At 37.1% G+C, this 27,782-nt stretch overlaps 1 protein-coding gene across 1 annotated transcript in view; it reads right to left on the bottom strand.

Annotated features, from left to right (window-relative positions):
* Positions 1–27,782, bottom strand: part of LOC149792494 (kinesin-like protein KIF3B) — a 110,435-nt gene that overhangs the window by 8,292 nt on the left and 74,361 nt on the right. Inside the window, exons 16-21 of the mRNA XM_089971082.1 lie at positions 23,153–23,245; positions 20,859–20,963; positions 20,006–20,125; positions 17,078–17,196; positions 8,836–8,949; positions 5,167–5,272 (exon numbers count right to left, since the gene is read on the bottom strand). Coding sequence (XP_089827208.1) covers positions 5,167–5,272; positions 8,836–8,949; positions 17,078–17,196; positions 20,006–20,125; positions 20,859–20,963; positions 23,153–23,245 — 657 coding nt within the window. The remainder of the gene's footprint in view (positions 1–5,166; positions 5,273–8,835; positions 8,950–17,077; positions 17,197–20,005; positions 20,126–20,858; positions 20,964–23,152; positions 23,246–27,782) is intronic.

Below are 27,782 nucleotides of genomic sequence, written 5' to 3'. Positions count from 1 at the left end.
ATACAAAGATAAAATATATGTATTATAAAATATATATAATAAATAGTGATCAAGGTTGGGCCATCTAAATTAGAAAGAAAAGTTCAAGGCTGATGTAATCTTTAACTCAGGGCAAGTGGCTTTTAAATATATACTTGCCCAAAGTAACAGTTCTGTCTGTTCAAAAGGGTCTTATTGTTGTGTGAATATCTACAGTCACATAAACATTTCAAAAATGTTCTCTTGATGTACAAGTTATTTATTAAAATATATGATGTCAGTGAGAGTCATGGTTCATAGATAGTTTCTTATTTCTATCAGTACTAATTTCATCTTATGAAAGCATTTCTATCAGTACTAATTTCATCTTATGAAAGCAGTAACTTCAAGTTTTGTAATTAGTTTATGTTGCCATACAAATTAGAGAAACCAATGCTTGTGTCAATGGATGGAATCAGTGGCAGGCAACTCTATGAATAGATCAAATATATTGATCACTATTTTTTAAACTGTGCAACAATTTCATGGTACCCTGATAAGTCACAAATCCCTATAATTGTCTTAACTGTCACACAGTCATAAAGGGACTGGTTGATAGTTGAAGTATTACAATGAAATACCCCAACAGCATATTGTTATTCATGAAGGACAAATGTTGGCTAATTGCTGGTATTACTAACCTATCAGGACTTGAAATTAGGATTTTATTTTTCAGCAAATTAAATTTTTACTGACCCTGCATAAACTTCCCAGATCCTGCTAAAAATCAAACAGATGACTTGTGAAAAGTTCATCTTCATTTGATGTATTGGAATCAACATCAGATCTAGCTTCATAAGGCACTGTCTCTGACATTCTTTTCCTTGGTCCAGCAACATGCCACAGTTTGGTGGCATCTACTCCATTATAAACCTTGATGTCTGGCTAGTCAATGAGGACTGTCATTAGATCTCATAATGCAAATAGTCCTAGTGAACTCTTCCAATATATTTTCACCATTTTCATTTCACTGAATCCTCATTTAGCATAAGCAGCATGTGCAAGTCAGAATGAGGTCCATTAAATCCAAAATATATAAAAGTCACTGGCTACGCTTCTGGTGGATTGTCTCCCACATCAAGTTATGAACATCTCCATACAAGCTTCTTCAGGGTGTTCCTGCTCAAAAATGCCACAATTTGCTTTGCTTCTGAGGAAGCAACTTTCCATGTTGATTTCACATATCCTTCTGTCATAATTTGTAGGGAGCTTGCAAAACATGATTCTAGGGATGATTTATGAATTTTTTATATGCATCAATGAAGTACCCTGCACACTTTCATATTTCTCTGAATACTCAGTGCAGAAAGTGCACAACATCACAGCCTTTATTGGGTCACACATCAACCATTTGTGTTCATTTTTCCAGTATATCTGGTACTTTCCTAGTGTCTTCCCCTGATCATCTTTGTGATCACAATCACTCTTGTCATTTCTGCTGATTTGGTAGCAGCTGTGCACTTTGCAAAATACTTACATGTTTAAAGTTGTCACTGCACAATTTATTCAATGCTTATCAGCAACAGCATCAATATTACAACACTGTTCAGTATAATTCTTCATTATTTGTTGAGTTGATGAAAGTGGCTTTTTCTGATCAGTCAATACTAGCCCAAGATCATACACCTTTTGTTATCGTAATGAAATCTTTGCTTGGCACCAGTACAACAGGCTATTTCCATGTGCATGAAGCCTGTCTTGAAAATTATCAGACTAATTTAAGAGTGGATGAGTGGCTTAATATCTGTCCATTTACGCTATGAGCATTTACTGTACCATGTCAATCACAGGATGCTGGTGGAACTCAGTAATACACAATAAACACATCAGTTAACAAGTATCTGAACTGCCCACTCATGACTACCTCTTAACGTTTTTGAAGGTAACCAGTGAACATATTCAACGAATTTGTGACTGCTGTGTTTTACTGACTGACTGGCAAAATCATTAATCAAGTGGCTCCAGTTCAAATCAAAGAAAGTGCAAATTATTATTGTTTTGTTTGGAAACTAATCATAAGTTAATACTTGGTCTGCTTTTTGCTGTTTGGAGTTCATTTTTAGGCATACCCTGAAAGCAACTCACTGAATGCATAAATATACACAAGATTCTACAACTGACAAATTTTGAGATCTGTACATCATGACCTGGAGGGAGAGAGAAAGGAAGGGAGAGACAAATGGAACAGTAGAAGAAAAATGAAATAGGCTTCTTAAATTGGAAATAAGTGTTTGAATAATATAATACAGGCAGATATATTTCCTAAATGTTAAAACAGGTACTTCCAAATGTGATCTCACCAATGTGGCAATAAAAGTGGAACTACCATGGTAGAAATATCTTTTTTCTCCCAGTGATATTAGTATTATTATTACTATTATTATCATTATTATTATTATTATCCACCTAATAGCCAAATGGAAGACCAGTTGGTCAAGAAATATGGGTCAGTAGTTTGCATTCTAGTACAATATCTTCAAATGATGTTGATCTGACATGTTGCTTCAAGGTTTCTATGCTTTCTCTGTTGCTGACTGCACGATGCTTCAAGATTTCTATGCTTTCTCTGTTGCTGCCTGCACAATGCTTCAGGTTTCTATGCTTTCTCTGTTTCTGACTGCACACTGCTTCAAGGTTTCTATGCTTTCTCTGTTGCTGACTGCACGATGCTTCAAGGTTTCTATGCTTTCTCTGTTGCTGCCTGCACAATGCTTCAGGTGTCTATGCTTTCTCTGTTGCTGACTGCACGATGCTTCAAGGTTTCTATGCTTTCTCTGTTGCTGCCTGCATGATGCTTCAAGGTTTCTATGCTCCCTCTGGTACTGACTGCACATCAGCATTATTTATCCAACACTGAAATGATGCTATGCCAGGACACTTGTGGCAGTCGGTCTTAATCTGTTTTTTCAACTTTTAGTGCTACATTGACAACATTTGTATAAATTGTAAATCCATGCCAAGATGTTCATTTTCACATTTGCTTTTTTTCAAATAACAGTTTTAAAACGTTGTTTAAATGTTTTCTATTTTTAGAAATGGTTACATATTTGATGATGGGTCAGCACCATTTGTACAAAATCAGGATGCTATCAAGACTGGTCAAATTCTATGCAGCAATTTTGGTGGAAAAGTCATTGAAACCGTTAGTTATTTTTGGTAATACACTGGATCAGCCTGACTTGAAAGGGTTTCACAATATGATGCTCAAGTTCTATTCAACAGTTGTTTTTGAGAAGTCAAAATTCTATATTTCATAATGGTGACCATATGTGATGGCAACTGATTATCAGTTACACATATTTGGAATCTCTCTATGCCAAGATTCTTTCCATCATCATTAAACAAAGCCCTGTATGCCATAAAGCTTTCTGTCATCAGTTATACAAAGCCGTGTATGCCAGGATGCTTTCTGTCATCAGTTATGCAAAGCCCTGTATGCCAGGATGCTTTCTGTCATCAGTTATAAAAAGCCGTGTATGCCAGGATGCTTTCTGTCATCAGTTATACAAAGCCCTGTATGCCAGGATGCTTTCTGTCATCAGTTATACAAAGCCCTGTATGCCAGGATGCTTTCTGTCATCAGTTATACAAAGCCTTGTATGCCAGGATGCTTTGTGTCATCAGCTATACAAAGCCGTGTATGCCAGGATGCTTTCTGTCATCAGTTATACAAAGCCCTGTATGCCAGGATGCTTTCTGTCATCAGTTATACAAAGCCTTGTATGCCAGGATGCTTTCTGTCATCAGTTATACAAAGCCTTGTATGCCAGGATGCTTTCTGTCATCAGTTATACAAAGCCCTGTATGCTAGGATGATTTCTGTCATCAGTTATAAAAAGCCCTGTATGCCAGGATGATTTCTGTCAAATTTGTTCAAATTCTGTTGAGCAATTTAGAGAAGACAAAAGTTTTTCTAATTTTAGTACTGGTCGTCACACTGATGGCAAATTAGAATCATGTATAAACCTGAAAGCTCTTCATTCCTGGATGCTTTCTATCAGGTTTCATCAAAATCTATTCATTTAAATGGAGAAGTCATTTTAAAAAATTCTGCTTTTCTACTTTTAGTAATGGCGACCATATCTGTGGCAGTTCACCACGGGTTGTTCTTGAGCATTTATGAAAGCCGTTGCTAGCGTCAAGTTAAAAAACAATGTCTACTCATTTGAAAAATCATGCCATAACTAGACATTAAGTAGAAAGTTAAAATAGTTTCATGAAAACATGATTATGCAGACACTGTTTGTTTACCAGTGGCACACAATGACACCCTATATCCTATTTGTTTGCCAGTGGCACACAATGACACCCCATATCCTATTTGTATACCAGTGGCACACAATGACACCCCATATCCTGTTTGTTTACCAGCGGCACACAATGACACCCCATATCCATTAAAGCATCAACAATGGACTATTCTACAACTCCAGGACCAACAAGGCAGATTATATCTAAAAAGACCACTAATTTCCAGCATGTATTAAATGAGATGTGTTGCTCTTTATGTTGATACGAATAATGCTGAAATTAATGTGTGCAAAACAAAGAATGTAATTTTACCAAGTTCTCAAGACATTGCATGTCAATTCACTGAGATAGATGTGGACATTGTTTGATGCTGAGCTAGATTATCTCAATACCTTAAAGTAATACCCGGTGCGCCTGACAAATTATTATTTTGGTAAATTCAATGATCAACATGATATGCATACATCTATGACAAGTGCCCATCACATGTATATACCTAACTCCTTTTGTCTATGTTGGAAATTCTTATGCAGAAGAGTTGACCATCTATCTTAATATGCATATTAAAACAACTGCAAGACAGTTTTTAGAGGGGCCAAGCCTGCAAACTTTAGCCATAAAAATACCACAAGCATGCACGATGCTAGGGTATGAGAGAAAAATCTTAATGTTTTCAGTCAATTTTATCAGGCAACTCCCCACTACAAGACATGTTCAGACCGAGACCCTAGTGCTTTGAAGTGGTTATTTGTATCCAATTTTTATCCCAAAGAGAGTGGTGTGCATTTATAAGGCATGCAAAAGGTATTACATTTGAGCACAGGAATTAGAAATTTTAAGAGATGATTAATTAATGTTATAATAATTAGAGTTTAAGCAGATGTTGGAGTTGTGTACCTTAAATCGAGGATTGCCTCCCATGGCAGCAGCTACCCGAGCATACTCTGACACTGGTCTTCTATTTCCAAGAGCTGATAGCGGTCTCTTTGCCATTGTCTGTGTGCTACAATTAAAACTCATTCATGATTCACGTTGCTGTCTATAAAGGTTCAAGTTATTCATTTATCTGCCATAAATGGCATTATTTTGGCCACTCAATAAATGTACAAAACAGAACCTTAACATTAGTTCTGATAACAGATAAAACCTTGTCTTGCCCAATTTCAGGTCTTTTTCTCTTGTAAAAAGTAATTTTCAAAATATTTGCCAATTGTAAAGTCTTGAAAGGAATGTGCATGGTTTTCCCCAAAACTAAAAATAGAAAGCAATGCCTAGTGTGTATCATGTGGCACGACATGGACTATCATCATTTATAACAATGGTGAATTCATTGATATCAACTTGACCCAATCTTGCATCCATTTGATTTACCATCTTAAGTATTAGCATGTCTACTGCTTAAAATCATAAGAACAGGAACATCAATAAGTAGCATTCTTCATAGGAAACTTGGCTGCCAAGTATATAAGCACACCCATTTCTGTCAAACTAGGCTGCCAAGTAAATAAGCACACCCATTTCTGCCAAACTAGGATGCCAAGTAAAAAAGCACATCCATTTCTGTCAAGCTAGCCTGCCAAGTAAATAAGCACACCAATTTCTGTCAAACTAGGCTGCCAAGTAAATAAGCACATCCATTTCTGCCAAACTAGGCTGCCAAGTAGATAAGCACATCCATTTCTGTCAAACTTGGCTACCAAGTAAATAAGCACACCCATTTCTGTCAAACTAGGCTGCCAAGTAAATAAGCACACCCATTTCTGTCAAACTAGGCTGCCAAGTAAATAAGCACACCCATTTCTGTCAAACTAGGCTGCCAAGTAAATAAGCACACCAATTTCTGTCAAACATGGCTGACAAGTAAATAAGCACACCCATTTCTGTCAAATGTGGCTGCCAAGTAATTTAGAACACCCATTTCTGCCAAACTAGGCTGCCAAGTAAATAAGCACCCCCATCACTGTCAATGTGGCTGCCAAGTAAATAAGCACACCCATTTCTGTCAAATGTGGCTGCCAAGTAAATAAGCACACCCATTTCTGTCAAATGTGGCTGCCAAGTAAATAAGCACACCCATTTCTGTGAAACATGGCTGCCAAGTAAATAAGCACATCCATTTGTCAAACGTGGTTACCAAGTAAATAAGCACATTCATTTCTGTCAAACGTGGCTGCCAAGTAAATAAGTACACCCATTTCTGTTAAACGCATCTGCCAAGTAAATAAGTGCACCCATTTCTGTCAAACTAGGCTCCCAAGTAAATAAGCACATCCATATCTGTCAAATGTGGCTGCCAAGTAAATAAGCACACCCATTTCTGTCAAATGTGGCTGCCAAGTAAAAAAGCACATCCATTTCTGTCAAACTAGGCTGCCAAGAAAAAGCACATCCATTTCTGTTAAACATGGCTGCCAAGTAAATAAGCACATCCATTTCTGTCAAGCCAACTAACTATGGTAGGTAAATAAGCACACCCATTTCTGTCAAACGTGGCTGCCAATTAAATAAGCACACACATTTCTGTCAAACATGGCTGCCAAGTAAATAAGCACACACATTTCTGTCAAATGTGGATGCCAAGTAAATAAGCACACATTTCTGTCAAAATGAGGCTGCGAGTAAAACAGAACACACATTTCTGTCAAACGAGGCTGCCAAGTAAATAAGCACACCCATTTCTGTCAAACCGACTCACTCCGATAGGTGAACACTTCTGTACCATAATACACCTGATTTTCATACCATTTAATTCTTCATACCATTTAATTCTTCATACAGTAAAGGCATAAGCAAATTAGCTTTTTGAAAATGCATACATTTCTTTTTACAAATGAAGTCTAAAATCTAAAGAGAATTATTCATAAATATTGGGAATATTGAAACAAATTTGATATCTTTGAAACTTAAGGAATATTGTATGTATTTTGCAATTTATGTTATGCAAAATGAACTGAAAGGTACGAAGAACTATATACATCTATTTCTAACTATTTATCAGTTCTCAATATAACTTTTCAATTTTTCTACTTTGCATAACTTTACTTCAATCAAAATTGTATCTCATGATACTGCTTAAGTATATTCAACAGAAATCAAATAATATTTTGAAAAGGAACTCAAATATACTAAATATACAAAGGCACATGAAGAAAAGCATATAAAATTATGATCATAAAATTTTAGGAAAAAGATATTACAGGTACACTTTTAAAAATCACATAAAAGGAATATATAAAATATATGCTGCTTGTATTATACTTATTTTCATTTATTTGCAAAAAAATTCTGAAACAGAAACAATGTGTATATTGCCCCAAATAGGGAATGTTTGCAATGGAAAATTCAAACAGATTCTTTTTTTTATGTCCAGTTGTTAAAATACTTAGCATTTTTTACCTCATTCAACTACTTTAAGTCAACTTTATCAGCATTACTGAACATGACCACAACGTTTAATATATAAAATATCAAAGCAAGTTATGATATGGAGTGTCTTCTACATGTTTAATGTGGAAAAACAGTTTGCTGTGACAATATCACAAGTTTAACAGCTTATACTTCCAGATTGAGACCACCCCATGCCATCCTCACAGAATGTTTATGTGTGTGTTTATAATCTAATTTTAATTATGTAATACTTCTCTGCAACTATTGCATTGCTTTTCTTTTTGGGGATTCTAGTTCCCAGACCAAACAAATTAATCCCTCCTCCCATTAGCATTAGCGGGCCAGAATTGTAAAGAACATGATACCAGCCTGACTCCTTAGTCACAGCCAACATCATCTTTTGACTTGGGTATAGAGTACAGAACACCACATAGGAAGAAGGGAATCTTTACAATAGTAGCAGGTAAGTATTATATAATTAAAATAAGTGCTACCCCACAAAAAACTATATTTTCACAGTAACAATACATTACCTGCTATTACTGCAGCTAGAAGGGAGGTTGATGGTTTCAAAAACATGGTGTAAGAAACTAACACACTTACCCTTACAATAAGAGTGTTTACTAATGTAAGCTGGTAAACAGTAGGGCCATGTGATGTGTCACTATAGGGCTCAATGAAAGGAAATGCTTTTGCTGTGATGTACAAAGGACTGAATGTGAAAGGAGAAGGTAGTGTGAGATTGTCAGAAGACTGTTCTTATAACATTCTTCAAACAGGCCCATGTTGAAGCAACATCCCTAACTTCATAAACTTTAATTCTCAGGAAATGTCCTCACAAGGAGGGACTAAAAAGCTCTCTTGATAGTGACAACAATGCACCTGGAAACAGTGGCCACCAAAATATCAGAGGATACACTCCTCCCTCAATATCTCGTGCACAATGGGATCGAAAGACAGCACTACCAGTGAGGGCATGAATTACAGAGGGACCTAAAAAAATTAGCCTTGAACATAAAATTTATTGTCCCCTGTATTTTAAGGTTTATCAAAGTGAATTAAACAAAAACTAAACATTTTATCAACCAGAAACCCCACTTTCTATAGTAATTGACTGGGCTATCTGAATTCAACAAATGGAAATAAAGATTTAGGATTCTGGTAGCCCATTAACATTACTTTCTATTAGCCAGAAGCCTCAGTTTATAGGTCTCTTCCTCTTCATCAAAGTAAGCACGATTCTGAATCTTTTGTTTTTCCTCTGGAGGGATGAAGTTTTCAATAATCAGCATTCTGAAAGAATGGAAAAAAGTTAAAATGTTGGATAGTAAAACAACAAATCCATCAGTTTCCATCAATATCTACTAAATGATAATGTATAAGATGCTATTATTAATGCCATAGCAATACGAGATACTCATTAAATGAACATGAAATTTTTCCTAGTAAAACGTTTTTTCAAGAATACTTACCCAATCATAATACCTCAGGAGAACTACTACTACCTCGCAAATCCAGCTCTCCCAGATATTACATTTAGCAAAAGAAAAGTTTGGTGGTCGGGCAGAGTGATCTCCCCTTAGGTATAACACTTGATGGCAAAGCCTAAGAATATATCAGTTACTACTGGAGTGGAAGGCATGCTTCCTACAGATGTAACTGCAGGGAGGCAGAGTGGGTGTATGTATATTATGATTGGGTAAGTATTCTCAAAGAAACATATTTTGCTAGGAGTAATTGGTTTCTTCTTTAAATACATGACCCAATCATAATGCCTTAAGAGAATAAATAATAGTTGGATGGAGGTACATCCCCTTACCCTGGAGATACAATCTCTGGTCCCCTAAGGCATGTGAGACAGCTTCTAGGTAACCCCACAGGAGGGGACTCTTATCTATCAGGGCAAGGCTTCAAATACAGAAAAATCCACACACCCAATCTAACATAATTCATGAAGCCATGTCTTAAGAAGCTGTAGATCAACCTGGAAGGGTGATCTGTGTAGCTGTGGATATAGGTCCTACCAGACTGAAATGGGCCCTTTGGGATGACAGATCTTGGAGATAAAAGCAAGAGAATCTGGGCTCATCTCCATCCCCAAATGATATTGGTTAGCAAACAGTTCTGGTCGAATGAATGCTAGGCTGTTGGCAACTACTCTAACCTTGTGAGCCAAAATGCGTTAATTCATTTGAGCTGGGGTTATTTTTTAATATGCCAAGTGAATGACCCACTTAATCCAGGATGAGAGTTTGTTTTGATATATCCTACTGTTCTTTATGAGAAGTAGAAAGAGGTGTGATCTCCCTCAATGCAAAGGCTCTGATTCATTAACGTACCACTTGAAAGCTGGGTCTTGTAGGTGGCCTACAGCTGATGTGTCCTGACTAGACAGGTTTTATGATGAAAGTCTGGTTACCTGTGGAAGGATGCTGGTTCTTGGTGATGAAAAAAAATGCCGTCATGAGTAAGACTAACATGTCTTGTCGGAATTGTACATAATTTGGGTCTGCTGATCGTGTATTTCGTAAATTCTGCCTGCCGTCACTAATGCCATGAGGAAGCAGGTCTGGTATGAAAAGTGCCCCTGAGATGAGCTTGAAAGTAGTTAAAATATGTCTTGTTCAGCCAGTTAATACCCAAGACAGGTTCCACACTGAGCATAAAACTAATGTTTATGGTCATGTACCCAACCTTCCATACTTTCATTGGTACAGACTGTAATCTTGGTCACTTGTACTTGTAGATATATATAAAGAGTTTCTTAAGGGCATAAAGACATGCACACATATAAACACTGTAGCCTGAACCTATCTTGTGGAAGTAGAAATGGCTACCCATGCAACTGACTAAGTTCTCTTTAAATATGATGGAATGTTAATGTAGATAAGCATGACTCAAGTGTTGCCTACAAAAACATGCATTAGCGAGATGCAACTAAGTAAACCATGTATAGAAAATATTACACACAAAAAACTTCACATAAAAGGAACTGAGACACGGTTATAGATACTTATAAAGTGGATGCAGCAATATCCAGAATGAGGCAATTACCTGTAGGGGAAAAAAAAGCCCATAGACCATCTGTACAAGTAAAAACACTAAAGTTGGCATCCAGATCCTACAAATGCCTTGGAATAGAAACTTGCCAATATGTACTCGTTAGGAATGGTATTAGACATATATTAGGAGTTCAATAAGCACTAGAGACTTCAACGTACATGAAATAATTATAGCCTGCACTTAATGTGAAGTCACTTAGGTTCCCTTTGCAAGTACCTAAATGTGACGATGACAAAGTTTTAGCAAAATTGTAAAAGCAGAACTTTGTAAGGATAGGAAGAGAAAAAGTTCTAAATATAGATGGAGTAGATTTTTCTTAGCAGTGTGAAAAACTCCTCTAATGTTATATCTTCTGGCTTTTGTGAAGTCTCTTGTGATGAGAATGTGCTTCTTGGCACGAGTTGAAGTAATAACTGATGTAGTCTTAGGCTTTGCTGCCAAGTCTTATACATAAGGGGACATAACTCTGCCATACTGCCACATAGATCGCCAGACAACTAGCTCCTTTTAGCTAAAAGTAGTATCTGGGAGGGCTAGATTTGAGAGGTAGTAGTAGTTCTCCTAAAGTATTATGATTGAGTAACATATTTAAAGAAAAAAGGGTCTGATGCTCTACTGTCCAAAAAGAATTCTCAGAAATTGAAAAGACCATTCTTATTTTTAACTTCCGAGTGTTGAAACCATCTCTGATATATCTCAACAATTGGATTTCAATGTGGCAGCAATATCTAATGACAAATTGGCACCTTTTTAATTTACAATAAACTAGATACCATTAGCATGAATTTCTGTGAAAACCCCATACTGATATGACCATCTATCAGTGACACGGTTTTCAATATGTTCAATGTGGCAGCTATTATATATTTTCAGATTGACACCAATTTCATTCAGGACTAAAAAGATAATATAATTAGTCTTTTGGAAAAAACTCCATGTTGATATAACCATCCAATGAGAAGTGATAACAAGTCTTTCAAGATGGCAGCTGTCACAGTTATACTGGATGTCTGAGCAGCACCATTTTCATTTAGGACTAACTAAAAAAAGGGATGAATGGTGTGGAAAATTGATCTGCAATTCTCCAAGTAGTTTTGGACAGGTTGCGGTATCATACTTGTGCTAACAAATGGATCAAGGTCAGATGATAGAAAAATGGACTTCCCAAAAGCTCTTCTGGTCTATGGCCAGTAAAACGATGTAGAAAATTCATGCTCTCGCCATGGCAAAACATAAAGTATCCAACATATGGTGAACAGAGCTTTCTCTTGGGACAAATATCTACGACAATAACAAATGTAATTCTCTGAACATCTCTGAAAAATGCTAACAATCAAACTGTACTTGCATATTATATGTATAAATCTGCAGAATGGATGAAATTTAATGTCAATCCATCCACTGGCAGTCAGTCTAAAGACTAGGTGTCTAATATACACACATTTACGCAAAGAAGAGATAACAATATCAAGCATTTCCAGAAAAAGTTTAAACACAAAAGCGAGAGTTTTTGTTTTAGAGAAATCCATGAACAAGTGTCCCTCATAAGGACCGATCCTCTATTGGCCAAAAAAACAAACCTTCCTGGAATTCAAGATAAGACCATATCATCCTTTTAACAGCTGAGTTTTGAAACTAGTATGACGTTCCTCAGTTCAAACAAGAATTTCAAATTAGCTGCTGTGGACATATTATCTTTCCGAATGGCACCATTTTCATTTAAGACCAAGTAGGCATTATCAGAAATCTTTTGGTGAAAGTCAGTATGATCATCCAGTCCAGTGGTACTGTGACAACAAGATTTTCAAGATGGCCATCATGGCTACCACACTGTGTGTCCAAGGCATTTTCATTAAGGAACAACAAGGTATTGTAAGGTCTCATGGTGAAAATCCAATGCTGATATGGCTATCTGTTTGGGACGAGTAGAGATAATATTTTCAAGATGGCCACCATTTGGCAATATTAATTGTCAGTTTTAACTTAGGACTTTTGATTTAAAAGGAATAGTGATTACAATATTTTCAAGATGGTCATCTAGGTCGCCATCGTGGAGTTCAGATTAGCACCATTACAATTTAGGACCAACAAAACATCATAAACAGTCTTTCCATTCTGGAGGAGTACTGAGATGGCTGCCATGGTAGCCATATTGGATATCAAATTGGCACCATTTTCATTATGGAATAATTAGACATCCTAAGACATATTTCAATGAAAACTTCATGTTGAAATGACTATTTATTCAGCAGAAGTAGTGATAACAAGATTTTCATGATGGGCACTGAGGTAGACATTTTTTTATGTCCATGTGGACCTTTCTTTTTAGGATCAACTAGACATTAGAGGAAGTCTTTCAGTAAAGAAAGCACATGTTTATATGACCATAAATTCAGGAGGAATAGTGAAAATAAGACTTTCAAAATGGCTACCATAGTGGCCATACTGGATGTCAAATCAGCACCATTTTTGGACCAAGTTGACATTATCAAAAGTCTTCTGGTGAAAACCCAATGTCAATATGACTCTCTATTCAGGAAAAGTAGCAAATGATGTTCAAGATGCGTCATAAGGTGGCCATTTTGGACATCAAAATAGGCACAAATTTCGTCTAGGACCAATTAAACATCATAAGAAATCATTCGGTGAAAAGCCCATGATGATATGTTGTTGTTGTTGTGGGGTTTAACGCCATTTTTCAGCACGATAGGCTATACATGGCGGCCAGTATTAATGGTGGAGGAAGAACCCGGAAAACCCCGGAAAGAACCACCGACCCACGAGAAGCTACTGGCAGGCTTTCTCACATGCCCACATTGGCTGAATCTTAGACTCGAACCGCCGCAGACAGAGGTGAGATGGCAGTGATCCGTAACGAAGAGCGCTTTAGACCACTCGGCCACTCGGGGCCCCCCCATGATGATATGACTATCCATTCAGGAACAGTAGGCATAACAAGATTTTGATCATGGCCATTGTTATGGTCATATTGGATGTTTGACCAACACAATTTCACTTAGAACCAACTAGATAATGGGATAAATGTGTGTAAAGTTTCATAGCAATTGTCCTAGTATTGTATAAGCAGCAGTAGTGATAATAAAGTGTGTTAGTAGAAGAAACTGCAACATATCATCTTATAAGCTCTCGTGGTCTATGACCAGTTAAGCTAACAGCACTTTTGTTTTGGCTTAGTACTGAGGTACCTGAAGTAAAATCACTTGCCCAAAGGACACAAGCTGATCCAGGTTGATCTGACAACAGGATTCAAACCTAAACCCATGTGGTTGTGTGTCTTGCATGCTAACCACTGAGTCACTCTAGCTCCTTCCTCCATTATTTGCCCCATATGACAGGCAGTACATTACATCAAGCCTATTTTAGATCCCATGACATGCCGGACATTACATTAGGCCTATTTTACATCCCTTATGACATGCCAGACGTTACATCTGGCCTGTAATACATCCCTTGTGACATGCCAGACGTTACATCTGGCCTGTAATACATCCCTTGTGACATGCCAGACGTTACATCTGGCCTGTAATACATCCCTTGTGACATGCCAGATGTTACATCTGGCCTGTAATACATCCCTTGTGACATGCCAGACGTTACATCTGGCCTGTAATACATCCCTTGTGACATGCCAGACGTTACATCTGGCCTGTAATACATCCCTTGTGACATGCCAGACATTACATCTGGCCTGTAATACATCCCTTGTGACATGCAGGACATTACATCTGGCCTGTAATACATCCCTTGTGACATGCAGGACATTACATCAGGTCTATTTTACATCTCTTATGAAATGCAGGAGATTACATCTGGCCTATAATACATCCCTTAGGACATGGAGGATATTACATCAGGCCTATTGTACATCCTTTTGGACATGCAGGAGATTACATCAGGCCTATTTTACATCCCTTAGGACATGGAGGATATTACATCAGGCCTATTGTACATCCTTTTGGACATGCAGGACATTACATCAGGCCTATTTTACATCCCTTAGGCCATGGAGGATATTACATCAGGCCTATTGTACATCCTTTTGGACATGCAGGATATTACATCAGGCCTATTTTACATCCCTTAGGACATGCAGGACATTACATCAGGCCTATTTTACATCTCTTATGACATGCAGGATATTACATCAGGCCTATTTTACATCCCTTAGGACATGCAGGACATTACAACAGGCCTATTTTACATCTCTTATGACATGCAGGACATTACATCAGGCCTATTTTACATCCCTTTGGACATGCATGACATTACATCAGGTCTATTTTTCATCTGTTTGGACATGCAGGACATTACATCAGGTCTATTTTTCATCTGTTTGGACATGCAGGACATTACATCAGGCCTATTTTACATCTCTTATGACATGCAGGACATTACATCAGGCCTATTTTACATCCCTTTGGACATGCATGACATTACATCAGGTCTATTTTACATCTGTTTGGACATGCATGACATTACATCAGGCCTATTTTACATCCCTTTGGACATGCAGGATATTACATCAGGCCTCTTTTACATCCCTTATGACATGCAGGACATTATATCAGGTCTATTTTACATCCCTTATGACATGCAGGCAATTACTTCATGCCTATTTAACATCCTTAGTGCTATAAAGAAAACAGGCCTGTCTCCATCAATCGGACTGAATGAGGATGAGGTTTACCAACTACATTTCATGGTAAATAAGTCCATGAAAATTGATGTTTCATTTGGAAACCAGTACTTGTAAAGACAGGGAAGTTCACCGACAAGTTGAAAACAACAATGCCAATACAAACATGACCACTATCACATTTTAAAAAAAAGGTGATGACTCAAATAAGTTAAGAGTTCAAATGCTGAAGATGAATTACTTGTAAAATATAATAACTGTGGTAAGAGTAGGTACATGTACATATAATCTACAATTTTTAATACGCTCTTAAGTTTTCAATCTTTAATAAAAGTCCCTTGAAGGGACTGAAGCTCTGCTGCCTGAAAAGAATTTTGAGGAATCTAAGATGAGATGAGTTTTTCATTTTAACTTCTAAGTACTGAAAAGATCCCCGACACTCTCTTGAGTGATAACAAACTTTTCAAAATGGCCACTGAGGGAACCATTTTAGGACTAGACAATCATGGTTGGGTATATATTAATGTGTAAATTTGACCTAAACACTTACAAGGTAAATAAAGACTGAAGAGTAACTCAGGAAGACTAATATTAGCAAGATTTTCAATGTTGCCATCATGGAGGCCATATATGATGCAAGATTGCCACCATTTTCATTATGGACCATCTAGACATCAGATGAAGTCTTTTGGTGAGAATGCGATATCAATTAGGTCATCTATTATGAAGGTGTAGCAATAACACAAATTTCAAGATGGCCACTATGTTGGCCATAATGGATGTCAGACTGACCTGGTTTTCATTTATGACCTTACAAAGATTATAAGAACTCTTCGGGTTGAAATGACTTTCCATTCAGGAAAAGCACCAATAAACAATATTTTCAAACAGATGCCATGGTGGCCATATTGAAATGTCCGATCAGCATAATTTTCATTTAGGATCAACATCTTAAAAAGTCTTTGGCAAAAACGGTATATCAATATGACCATCCGAGTTGCAATAATAAGATATACAAGATGAATGCCATGACAAAACCAGTTTAATTTAGGATCAACAAAACATCATAAAAAGTCTTCTGGTGAAAATCTCATGTTGACATGACTCTCCATTTTGGAGGCACAACAATAAAAGCTGGCCATATTAGTCAATAGATTGGTACAATTGCCATTTATGACAAATCAGACATCATAAGGTGTCCTTCAGTAAAAAAACCCATGTTAATAAGACCATTAATTCAGAAGTAGGGAGAACAAGATTTTCAAGATGGTCACTGTATCAGACATGCTGGATGTCTAAGCAGCACCCTTTTCATCTAGGATCAACTGGACACGACAAGAGGTCTTTCAGTAACACCACTTGTTGATATAAACATCTGTCAGAAGGAGTAGCTAAACCAAGACTGTCAAAATGTCCACTGTGGTAGCCATACTGGATTTCTAAGTGCCACCATTTTCATTCAGGTCCAACTAGACCTTGTGATGAATGCATGTGTGCAAACTTTCATGGCAATCCTAAATGTACTTTAGGTGGAGTTGCCATAACTTGTGCTAATGGATGGATGGATTGACAACAACAGGCCATCCCATAAGCTCTTCCAAAACATCATTTTGCCTCCCCTCAATGGAATTGGATAATTATAAATATTAAAAAAAGGTATTCAAACTATGATGTGTGAGTAATAGTGCATTAACAACTCACTTAAGTTTTAGTTCACGCATCAACTCCATCTGAGTTTGCTCCAGTTCCTGTCGTTCTTTAACATGTTCCTCTTGTATATCTTGAATCTCCTGTTTTGTGGCCTGTAGCTTTGAGAACAGCTGAAAAACAGGGTTATACACATTATGATAAGCACTTTTATAGTAAGAAAATTTGTTTCTTTGGTGATAAAGTAAAGCCTGTCAATTATGAACACCCCTGAGAATAGATACGCTTTTGAAATAGACAGTAAGAAAACTTGTTTAATTAGCTGGGACTACAATGTTTGTTCAGATTTTACTAAATTTGAGAGAAACGAGGGTTTGAATATATAGGATTTTTTTCAAATGTACTGACCTTGAATATTATTTATCTAGTTCAATTACCTGAATGGAAATTACATTTAAAAACTGTCTTTTTAATAATTTTTAGCATCTGATTAAACAAAGCAGTAATAAGCATGTAAAAACATAAGACTCTCTGCTAAAAGAATTGCTGCAGTGAATACATTATAACCTTTTTTCAACCGTCTAATTTTCCATACATCTTCAATCCATACAAGATTAATAGTTTTTCCTCCAAAACTTGGAACAGAATTTTTTTTATTGACATGCTGTTTAAGAAAATGATCATTTTTTTACCCTGTGATTATCCGTATACCATAAAATAATTAAGAGCAAGGTATACACTTGCAAACATGGATCCTCTTGCCAACAGAAACCTCTGGAGTACAAAATAGAGACAGGTATGGAAGACTGATGCGGAGGTAATGTAAGCTATGAGTGCTACAAAGAGATTTGCCATCACAGATGACCCTGACTGTAAGTTATGAGTGCTGCAAAGAGATATGCCACTTACAGCTGATGCTGATAGCAAGTTATGAGTGCTGCAAAGAGATATGCCACTTACAGCTGATGCTGATAGTAAGTTATGAGTGCTGCAAAGAGATAAGCCATTTACAGCTGACTCAAATTTTAAGTTATTAAGAGGCATTTCATAACAGCTGACCCTAACTGGTCTTGACAAGGTTCAAATATATTACCCACTGATTACAAGTCTAAGCTAATGCATGAAACTTGGGTCAAAGTGACCTATTATGGTAATGTAAAGTTTCTTTTCATGAGATACATCTACATAATAATTTTCATAAATGTTGGCTAAAAAGGGTCCAAGATTTTGATGGCATAAACAATGGCTAATACTACAAATGTCACTCAAGTGAAAATGAGGTCACAGTGACCTAGCTTTAATGTGATTTGGTTACTAAGTATGTACACCTTCTTGCATAAGTGAAAATAAAATAGGGTCTAAAACATTAAGTGTAACAAGGTCACAAAGGCCTTGTTTGGTATGATTGGGTTACACACTTTACGATGCATTGATATACCAATATTTATGAGCATAGAACAAACAGGGTCTAAGATACTGAGAATGTAATTAATGGATAGCTGAACAATAAAAGGTCATTTAAAATATTAAAATTTTGGTTCCTTTGACTTAACTGTGGTATGAATGAGAGATGCTTCCTCTGATGCAGATAACCTACAGATATCTTTTCAGAAAGATTATGAATTTTTCACCAACTAAGACCAATTTTAAGCAAGGTGTAATTCAGTGTCATTTACTATTGTTGTCGACGGTGAAAATATACATTTGGAGAGTTACGCAATGTGGTCCAATGCTGCGAAGACAACATTATGTTCAAACAAAAGTTTTAAAGTACAGTTTGGCCTTTACGACCTACATTTCAGTTTCTGAAACTGAAGTTCCAAAACCCATGGAGGTCAATTAATTCTTACACAATCTCTCAACCTGATATAATCTTTGTTTACTTTTCATTCTCATGATGGAGACAATCATATCTTCTGACACAAGCATACTTAAATCAAATATTACATAATGTCCAATACATGCAAGTGACAATTTCCTGCTTTCATCTAATTATCCAATTATTGTTTTCTACACTTCCATGCCAACTGCTTGAATGTTTTAAAAATATGATTGTCCCCTCTGCCTTCAACCATACTTGTCTGCTGGACAATATTTCCAGACTATTATATAGCCTAAAAGCAAAAGCTTGATCATACAGGTGTTTTGCATAAACATAAGTAAATTAAAGTGTCTGAGGTACCTCCCACAGTTAGTCTGGTCTCCTGACCAAGTCCACCAAGTCTAATGTGAAAACCTGGATTTGAACTAAGACTGACGTGCCAATATCCTGATTTGGCCAAAAGGATTTTATTTTCATAATTTTTGCTATTGTTCCATAAATCCATAATTTATGAGTTGTCCTAGGAAACCTTATGGTGAAAATGTAAAGGTTGGTGGGCCTGAAGATTCATCCACATACCAGTGTTCATGAGTTCAAGTGAAACAGGGTCCAAGAGAGCAAAACTGTAATGAAGAAATTGCTGAAAATACAAGTCATTCAAGTATGCTTATTAGGTCACAGTGACCAAGCTTTGGTATGGTTTAGTTAATATCCCTATATATTAATCTTCCAATTATAGATGAAATGGAATCAAGGATATTGAGGATATAATTAATGAAAGCTGGTTTAATTCATTATGGTGTGAAAATTAGGTCACAGTGACCAAGTTATGATATGACTGACCTTGTTTCTGATAAAGATAGAGGTTGCAACAAATTACAAAAGAGAACAAATACATAAGCAAATAAACCAACAAACTAAAGTGCTATTCCCCACCCACCCCCAACTTCATCAACAATGAGATAAAATGTGCATGATAAATAACTGTCAATACATATGCTGATTTCTGCCCAAGTACTGCTCAAAAGTTTAAACCTAGCATCCTCTGTTTTACACCTGTAAAGTGTTTAAGTTCTTAAACTACACAACAAATTATTTCATCCTCCTCCCATTCAGCACTTCATTTGGTTCCTCGAAAATTCTAGTTCATTTTTATAAACCTTTTTGAGTTTTTTTGTTTTGATATCCACTTCTTGTTGTAGTGAGACATATGTCTCCTGCATTTCAACTGCCGACTCTTCTTTCTGTTCCAATTTTTGCTGCATTTCACGCTCTCGTCTCTGAAATATATAATAAAAAGTGAACTTTATAAATGTACTGTATATGATTTTCCTACTAACATACAGGGGTGACAAGATATAGTTTTATTTTCATCAACTTCTAAAAAAAGGGTTATATAATGTCTTTTTCTTACATAACTGTTTACAGCAATAAGCAAGACTTTGTTATTTAACAGTAAACTATTTCCAAGTCTAAATAACACTATACATGTCTGTGGTTAGAAAATAATCCGATTCAACAGTAAAACAAAACCCAATTATAGTAATAAAATGGCACTAAGTTTTGCTTATCAAAAAATAATTTTCAATGTGGAATTTACAAACTCAAGGACAATCACATGGATTAAACCTCGACTGTAGGGTAATCAGCGCCATCTGGATCACTTTGGCTATTTGTGAAATGAGAACTGGCTGAGAAGTTATGAATGAATGAACTAGTGTTTTCATTTGTAACCTCTCGGTCAACAAAACAGTCAATCCAATCCCAGAAAAAGCTGTGATGATCCAAACTGAGTGGGTTTCTTTTCTTGGCTGACAAATTTCCAGGAAATAAAATGTATGATTGTTCTGTAAAATACTGTGGTGAAAGAAATCCAATGGATAATTTTGTCTGGCAGAAATAGCAGCGATAGTTCCGAATGGCCAATGCGTATCACTGCTATGGAAAAATGATATGATCAAAATAATTTCTAGATATTAATAAGAAATATTTCCCTGCATAATTTGTATTTACCTTTTGCTCAGCTATTTCTATCCTTCGTTGTTCTAGTGCTCTTTGCTGCTCGTTGGTGTGGTCCATAATATTCTTGCCTCCCATCAACAGCTTACTCTCCATGGCCTGTCATCAATACAGTAATTATGTTATAACATGTCATATATACACATTGCCTCCCATCAACAGCTTACTCTCCATGGCCTGTCATCAATACAGTAATTATGTTATAACATGTCATATATACATAAAACATTGCCTCCCATTAACAGCTTACTCTCCATGGCCTGTCATCGATACAGTAATTATGTTATAGCATGTCATATATACATAAAACATTGCCTCCCATCAACAGCTTACTCTCCATGGCCTGTCATCAATACAGTAATTATGTTATAACATGTCATATATACATAAAACATTGCCTCCCATCAACAACTTACTCTCCATGGCCTGTCATCAATACAGTAATTATGTTATAGCATGTCATATATACATAAAACATTGCCTCCCATCAACAACTTACTCTCCATGGTCTGTCATCAATACATTAATTATGTTATAGCATGTCATATATACATAAAACATTGCCTCCCATTAACAACTTACTCTGCATGGCCTGTCATCAATACAGTAATTATGTTATAATATGTCATATATACATAAAACATTGACAAATGGATGGAATGAGACAAATGAAGTAAAAAACAAAACATAAACTAAACAAGACAGATTTAATTGATCCAGCTGATGGTACTGCTCAGCGGTAACCATGAAACCTTCCATGCAGCACAAAATTACTTTTGATGAGCAGTGTTGATAAGTTTAATGGAAGGAATGAGATAAATAAAAATACAAGTTGGAAAAAGAAACTAAGACATATAGATTTAATCCATCCAGCTGATGGTACTGCTCAGTGGTAACCATGAAACCTTCATGTGGCACAATATTACTTTTTATGAGCAGTGTTGATAATAAGCTTAAGAAATCCTGCTGGATACTGGGCTAGCAACTATTGAAACAAGTAGCATTTGTCCTTAATATGCTCTGAATATGCTGTTTTCAATCTTCCAGATAGGCAACAATTCCAAAGAGTTCCAGGAGACTATTAAACCAGTATGATCCCCTATCATAATAAAAAAGGGTTTATCATATGAAAGAGGAAAAAAAACCTCACAACTTTTTAATGGAATGTAAACAATACAGTCCACTGCAAATAGTAATACAAATAAGGGTATATATTCTAACACACATATAAGATGGCAATGAAGTGATCTTGATTTCCATAAATTCAGATGGATAAAAATAACTTGGCTGAGATAATGCTATTTGAATACTATTTGTAAACAGATTGGTCTAAATCTTTATATTATTCTAAATTTTCTTTTCATTAAACATCACAAAAGAATTTATATTAACATCTGAAATGTATCTGAGGACTTACTTTCCTATTAAAAGCATTTTCTATCATCATTACCCTAAACCTGAGTTGCCTCCCATAACATATAAAACTGACCTTAAAGGCCAAAAGTACTATGATTTATTTGACTAATTTTCCTAAAACCATACAGTTTGTTTCTGCTACTGGTAAGACTGAGTATATTAAGTAGCCAAAGAACAGTACTGCTGTGGAATGATCAGTAGACAAAGACAGTCCAAGTAGGAGGTAAACTGATTTTACAAACACAATGATCAGTGGATAAAGACAGTCCAAGTAGGAGGTAAACTGATTTTACAAACACAATGATCAGTGGATAAAGACAGTCCAAGTAGGAGGTAAACTGATTTTACAAACACAATGATCAGTGGACAAAGACAGTCCAAGTAGGAGGTAAACTGATTTTACAAACACAATGATCAGTGGACAAAGACAGTCCAAGTAGGAGGTAAACTGATTTTACAAACACAATGATTAGTGGACAAAGACAGTCCAAGTAGGAGGTAAACTATTTTACAAACACAATGATCAGTGGACAAAGACAGTCCAAGTAGGAGGTAAACTGATTTTACAAACACAATGATCAGTGGATAAAGACAGTCCAAGCAGAAGGTAAACTGATTTTACAAACACAATGATCAGTGGATAAAGACAGTCCAAGTAGGAGGCAAACTTATTTTACAAACAAAATCTTAATGTTAGCTCTTCCAAAGATAAATGATCATCTGGACCTTTCCAATATATCTTCAGAAATCTAGATTAAAATCTGTTTGGTCTGTAAAAAATACTGAAAATAACGAAAAATGTTGTTATAAAAGTGGTCATTTTCATCAATTTGGCATTCTGTAGTTACAAAAAAAAACTGCTCATGGATTACCTTTATTTTTGATGCTAGTGAATCCCTGGCCTCCTTTTCCTTTAGCAGTCTGGATTCTTTATCTTGAAGTTCAGACAACATCTTTTCTTTTTCCTAAAACAAGCCACATACTTTATTAGATTAACAAGAGTTATGTACAAGGCAGTGTTTTACCTGAAAACCATACAAGTGTAACAACTGATAACAAGGGGCTACCCACTGTAACCATGTGCTGAATGTAGGTGAACTGGTGCAATGATTAAAGCCTGCACACCAGTCTCATGCCCATCTTGGCCTTGTGTTGTTAAATCTACCGAGAATCTACATTTGCTAATCCCTCCAAAGTGCATATTTTTGAACTACTGCAGTAATACCCAAAACTTTGAATAAAACCTTAAAAAAATTCAGAACAAATTCGTCCAAGAATAACTTAATGAGTTGACTCACAATCATGTGGAAAGTAAAATAAAAAAGAAATTTTATGGTGAGTTAAAGGACACTGAACTGACCATAACTGACTTGCAACAATATTAGAGGTCACATTCGTCATCAGATTGGCATTATATTAGCATTAGAGATTAGAGTATAATCAACAATTACATATCTTGTTATTATAGTGTAATCAACAATTACATATCTTGTTCTAAAGCTTTTCTAGTTTCCAGTAGCCACTGTAATCAATAATTATCATGCAGCAAATAAATTCAGACCAAAAAAATGTAAAAGGCAGAATGGAACCTAAGTCCATGAAGCAACAAACATGGGTCACAGTGACTTGTCTTTGTGATGAGGGTGTAGTGCTCATCACTATGAATCCCCTCATGACCTAAATACAACAGTTGCATGCAGCTGCAAAAAACCCACAAAGCCTTGTGGCAATGAGTTAAATGCAAAATCCTAATTCAAGTCAGTAAGATGTGAAATGTAGGTCACAGTGACCTTTTCCTACACGGATGTGGTACAAACAAATATGCATATAATCATCTAGTTTGATGATTCTGTCACCAACAATGTTTTTTTTAGAAAAAAAGGTAAAACATAAAACTGAAAAAAATCAGTGAAGCATCAAATATGGATCATAGTGGCCTGTCTTTACTGTTAAATGTAGGTCATATTGATCTTTTTTTGTAATGTGGTTGTCGGCGAATCCGACATTTTGTCCAATCGTTATTTTGCTTAATTATTACCTTCTGCACTCAGCGGATCCAGTGTAGTCAGCGCTGGTAAAAAAAAAACGACGACGTCGTTGAGGGATCGTCGCGTCGTCATTTGGTTTAATTAACACCTTCTGCGCGTCGATCCCCAGCGTCGTCAGCGTCCGGTAAGCACATCGACGACCGCGTCGATGTCATCGCCCCCTCTGCTGCTAAATGGTTATTTACAATGAAAATTATTTACAACTAACCGAATATTTGGTCAAGTCCGATACGATATCGTGTCCGAGGATCATGTAAATTTATCGTTACAAATCCATGTGGGGTTGACTGAGCATGACTAAAAAAGTTTCGAAAAACATTGAAGTCCATGTCACCGCCGCACCATGTCTGCCAAATATTTCGTAGCGTGTGTGTATCAACGCCGTTGAATACAGCAAGAATATTACAGTTGTCTCTGATTACTTTTGGAATCTGAGTGTATCGTTGAGTGACATATATCACGTCGGTGTTTTTATGCCTGCCTCTGGAAAATATCCAAGCTGGGTTTTTTTGATTGTCTAACATAACATCATCGTACACGACTAGATTGTTAACGTCGCCATCAATATCATCAATACCTGGTGCATCATTGATATCTGTAATAAACTCGATGACATTTTTTTTAGCGATCGCTGATGCATTCTCGTTGAAATCTTTCAACACCTCGTAGCATCGTTGATCATCTACGCTAGGGGCGATTAAATACAACTTATCCCACTTCATCCATCTCATTATTAAATTGAGTAACAATTGCGTCTTGCCGGATCCAGATGGTCCGATGATAATCATCCGGATCGAGTTTGGTAACGCTGCAACATGCTTAACTGGTTCTCTCGTTTTAGTCGCCGAAAAATCAATTATATTCATATCTCTATACATAAATTATGGATCTATATTGTGTGAAGTGTAGAGTGCGTACTGGCACAAATGATATGACAACCGTTACAACAAGAAATAACAGATCGGCGCTTACTGGCAAGTGTGCACAATGCGGTACAAAGAAATTTAGATTTATTTCTATTAAACCCGGGGATGTTTTAAAAAAAAGCGAGGAGGTGACATCGCAGCCAAATTGGCAAAACTCCCCGGAACACCGTGGGCAAAGTATCCAGGAGAAAAACACCTCCCAGGATATAACTACTGTGGCCCCGGAACACGATTAGATATTAGACTCGATGATCAAAATCAGCCCAAACCCGGTGAGTATCCAATAAACGCTATCGATAAGGCGTGTCATGCTCATGATGTTGCTTACAAAAGTAGCGATCTGCAACAGCGTCATATCGCGGATGTAAAATTAATTCACGCATTAAATGCTATTCCTGATAAATCCGTCAAAGAAAAATTGGCCTCATGGTTGGTAAAATCGGCTATGAAAGGTAAATTAATGATTGGAAGCGGAGCTTCTCGCGCTGGTAATTGAAAACGCTAGCGTTTATAATAACAACATGGAATCCATCTATTATTCTCCGAGAGGATACTGGAAGGGGAAGGCCGCAATTGGTAAGCTTGCAAGCGCTGCAAAAGTAACGAGGGCCACTGCGGCTAATTGGTTATCCAAACAGGCTATATGGCAAATCTATCTACCACCGCCTAAACAAATCAACTTCTCGCGCTTTGATGTCAGCGTACCTAATGAAGTTCATCAGGCTGATATACTATTTCTGCCGCATGACAACGGTTACAAATACGCGCTAACCGTAGTTGATGTTGCGAGTCGATACAAACAAGCGGAGCCGTTAAAAACAAAGTCAGCAACTGAAGTAGCCGATGCGTTTGAAAGAATTTATCGAAGAGGTCCTCTGCGCTGGCCAAATCTATTACAAGTTGATCCCGGTAGTGAATTTCGCGGCGCTGTTCTATCAACGCTGAAACATCATAGCGTCGCGATACGACGAGGTCATACTGCGCTACATCGTGATCAGGCAATTGTTGAACGATTCAATCGGACTGTTGCTGAACGGTTATTTGGATATCAATACGCGAAGGAATTCATCCAAGAAAAACGATCTCGTGAATGGGTCAAAAGGTTGCCAGGCGTAATTGCCGCGTTAAATAACGAGATTACCCGAGCAATCAACATGAAGCCCAGCGACGCGATTAAATACGAGTACATACCCAGAGGATCAAAAATAGATAGCGTTTCCAAGCCGATTCTCGGCGATGTCACTGTTAGATATCTGTATGAACCAGGAGAGCTTGAAGGCGGTAAAAAAAGAGCTACTGATCCTATTTGGAGTGTTACCACGCATAACATATCAACGATAACACGATCAACTGGTAGACCACCGATCTATAGACTGGATTCAACTGCTCCTCAGCGCGGATTTACACGCGAGCAACTACAAGTGATACCTGACGATACTCAATTACCCCCGCGTGGTCTTAACTAGCGCCGTTGCGTCTATTGCACTCAAGACATGTCAACCTCACATTGTTTTTAACATGACCGAGACTGTTATCGATCCTGTCCACGGTAAATTGGCGAGCGTCTTTATCCGAATAGCGCCAACTCATTATACAATTGCAACTCGCGCAGTGATTATTCTGTTGTTGTCGTAACGCAATTATTAATTCGGCATCAATATCAAAACGCCGCTGTTTTTTTTTATCCTGTTGGCGGTAACCCGAGAGTTTTCTATCAATGACGCTAGCATCAATAATGTCATCGTTGTCACTGGCTTCGTCAATAACAATTCTTCGAAGCTGATTCATTCTCCGTACTCTGGACACTGCAAGATAGACTAGATTTGACCATTCGATGCGATTATCAACTATCCAAACAATTGTATCCGTGATGGTTAATCCCTGCGAGGAGTGTATTGTTGTTGCGTATCCTAGCGTCCACGGGGATTTATCAGCACGTAGCGCGTCCTCGACGACGCTGATATCAACGAGCACGATATCATTCAGCACGAGAATTTGTTTTTCTGTCCCCGACGCTGTCGGGGCCGGGATTTCAACTTCAATGTTCTGCCGCTGTGTGTCCGCGGGTCTATAGCATAACGGCACTGGACGCGTTGGAAACCTTTCCTTATGCAACGTAAACAACCTCCGCTGAAGTGTGTCCCTGACTATCTTTCTACTCGCTACAATCAAATCGTTTGGTCTCCATGTTTCCCAGAATTCATTTAACGGCGTTTCCGGAATCACCTCGCGGATTATTTCACACTGAATTCTATCCGGCTGTAATCTGATTAATTTTTTAACCCCGCGCAGTTGTTCATCAAGTGCTCGGTAATCAGTATCGGTTTCTTCATAATAGTCCACAAAACCCTTTAACCAATCATGTGGGCCCTTGCCGACAAATGGTGGTGGTTGACCATGGTCGCCACACATGATCACCGCTGTATTCGCGAGCACCAACCAATCAAGAAACATTTGTAAAGTATCTAACGAAACAGTACATATCTCATCCCAAATGATAACCCCAGGAATAAATTTTTCACCCATTC

The sequence above is a fragment of the Sinohyriopsis cumingii genome, chromosome 9 (assembly GCF_028554795.1).
Source record: "Sinohyriopsis cumingii isolate HCF-2022 chromosome 9, ASM2855479v2, whole genome shotgun sequence".
Classification (NCBI taxonomy): Eukaryota; Metazoa; Mollusca; class Bivalvia; order Unionida; family Unionidae; genus Sinohyriopsis; species Sinohyriopsis cumingii.
This window is presented reverse-complemented; position numbering and strand designations above follow the sequence as displayed.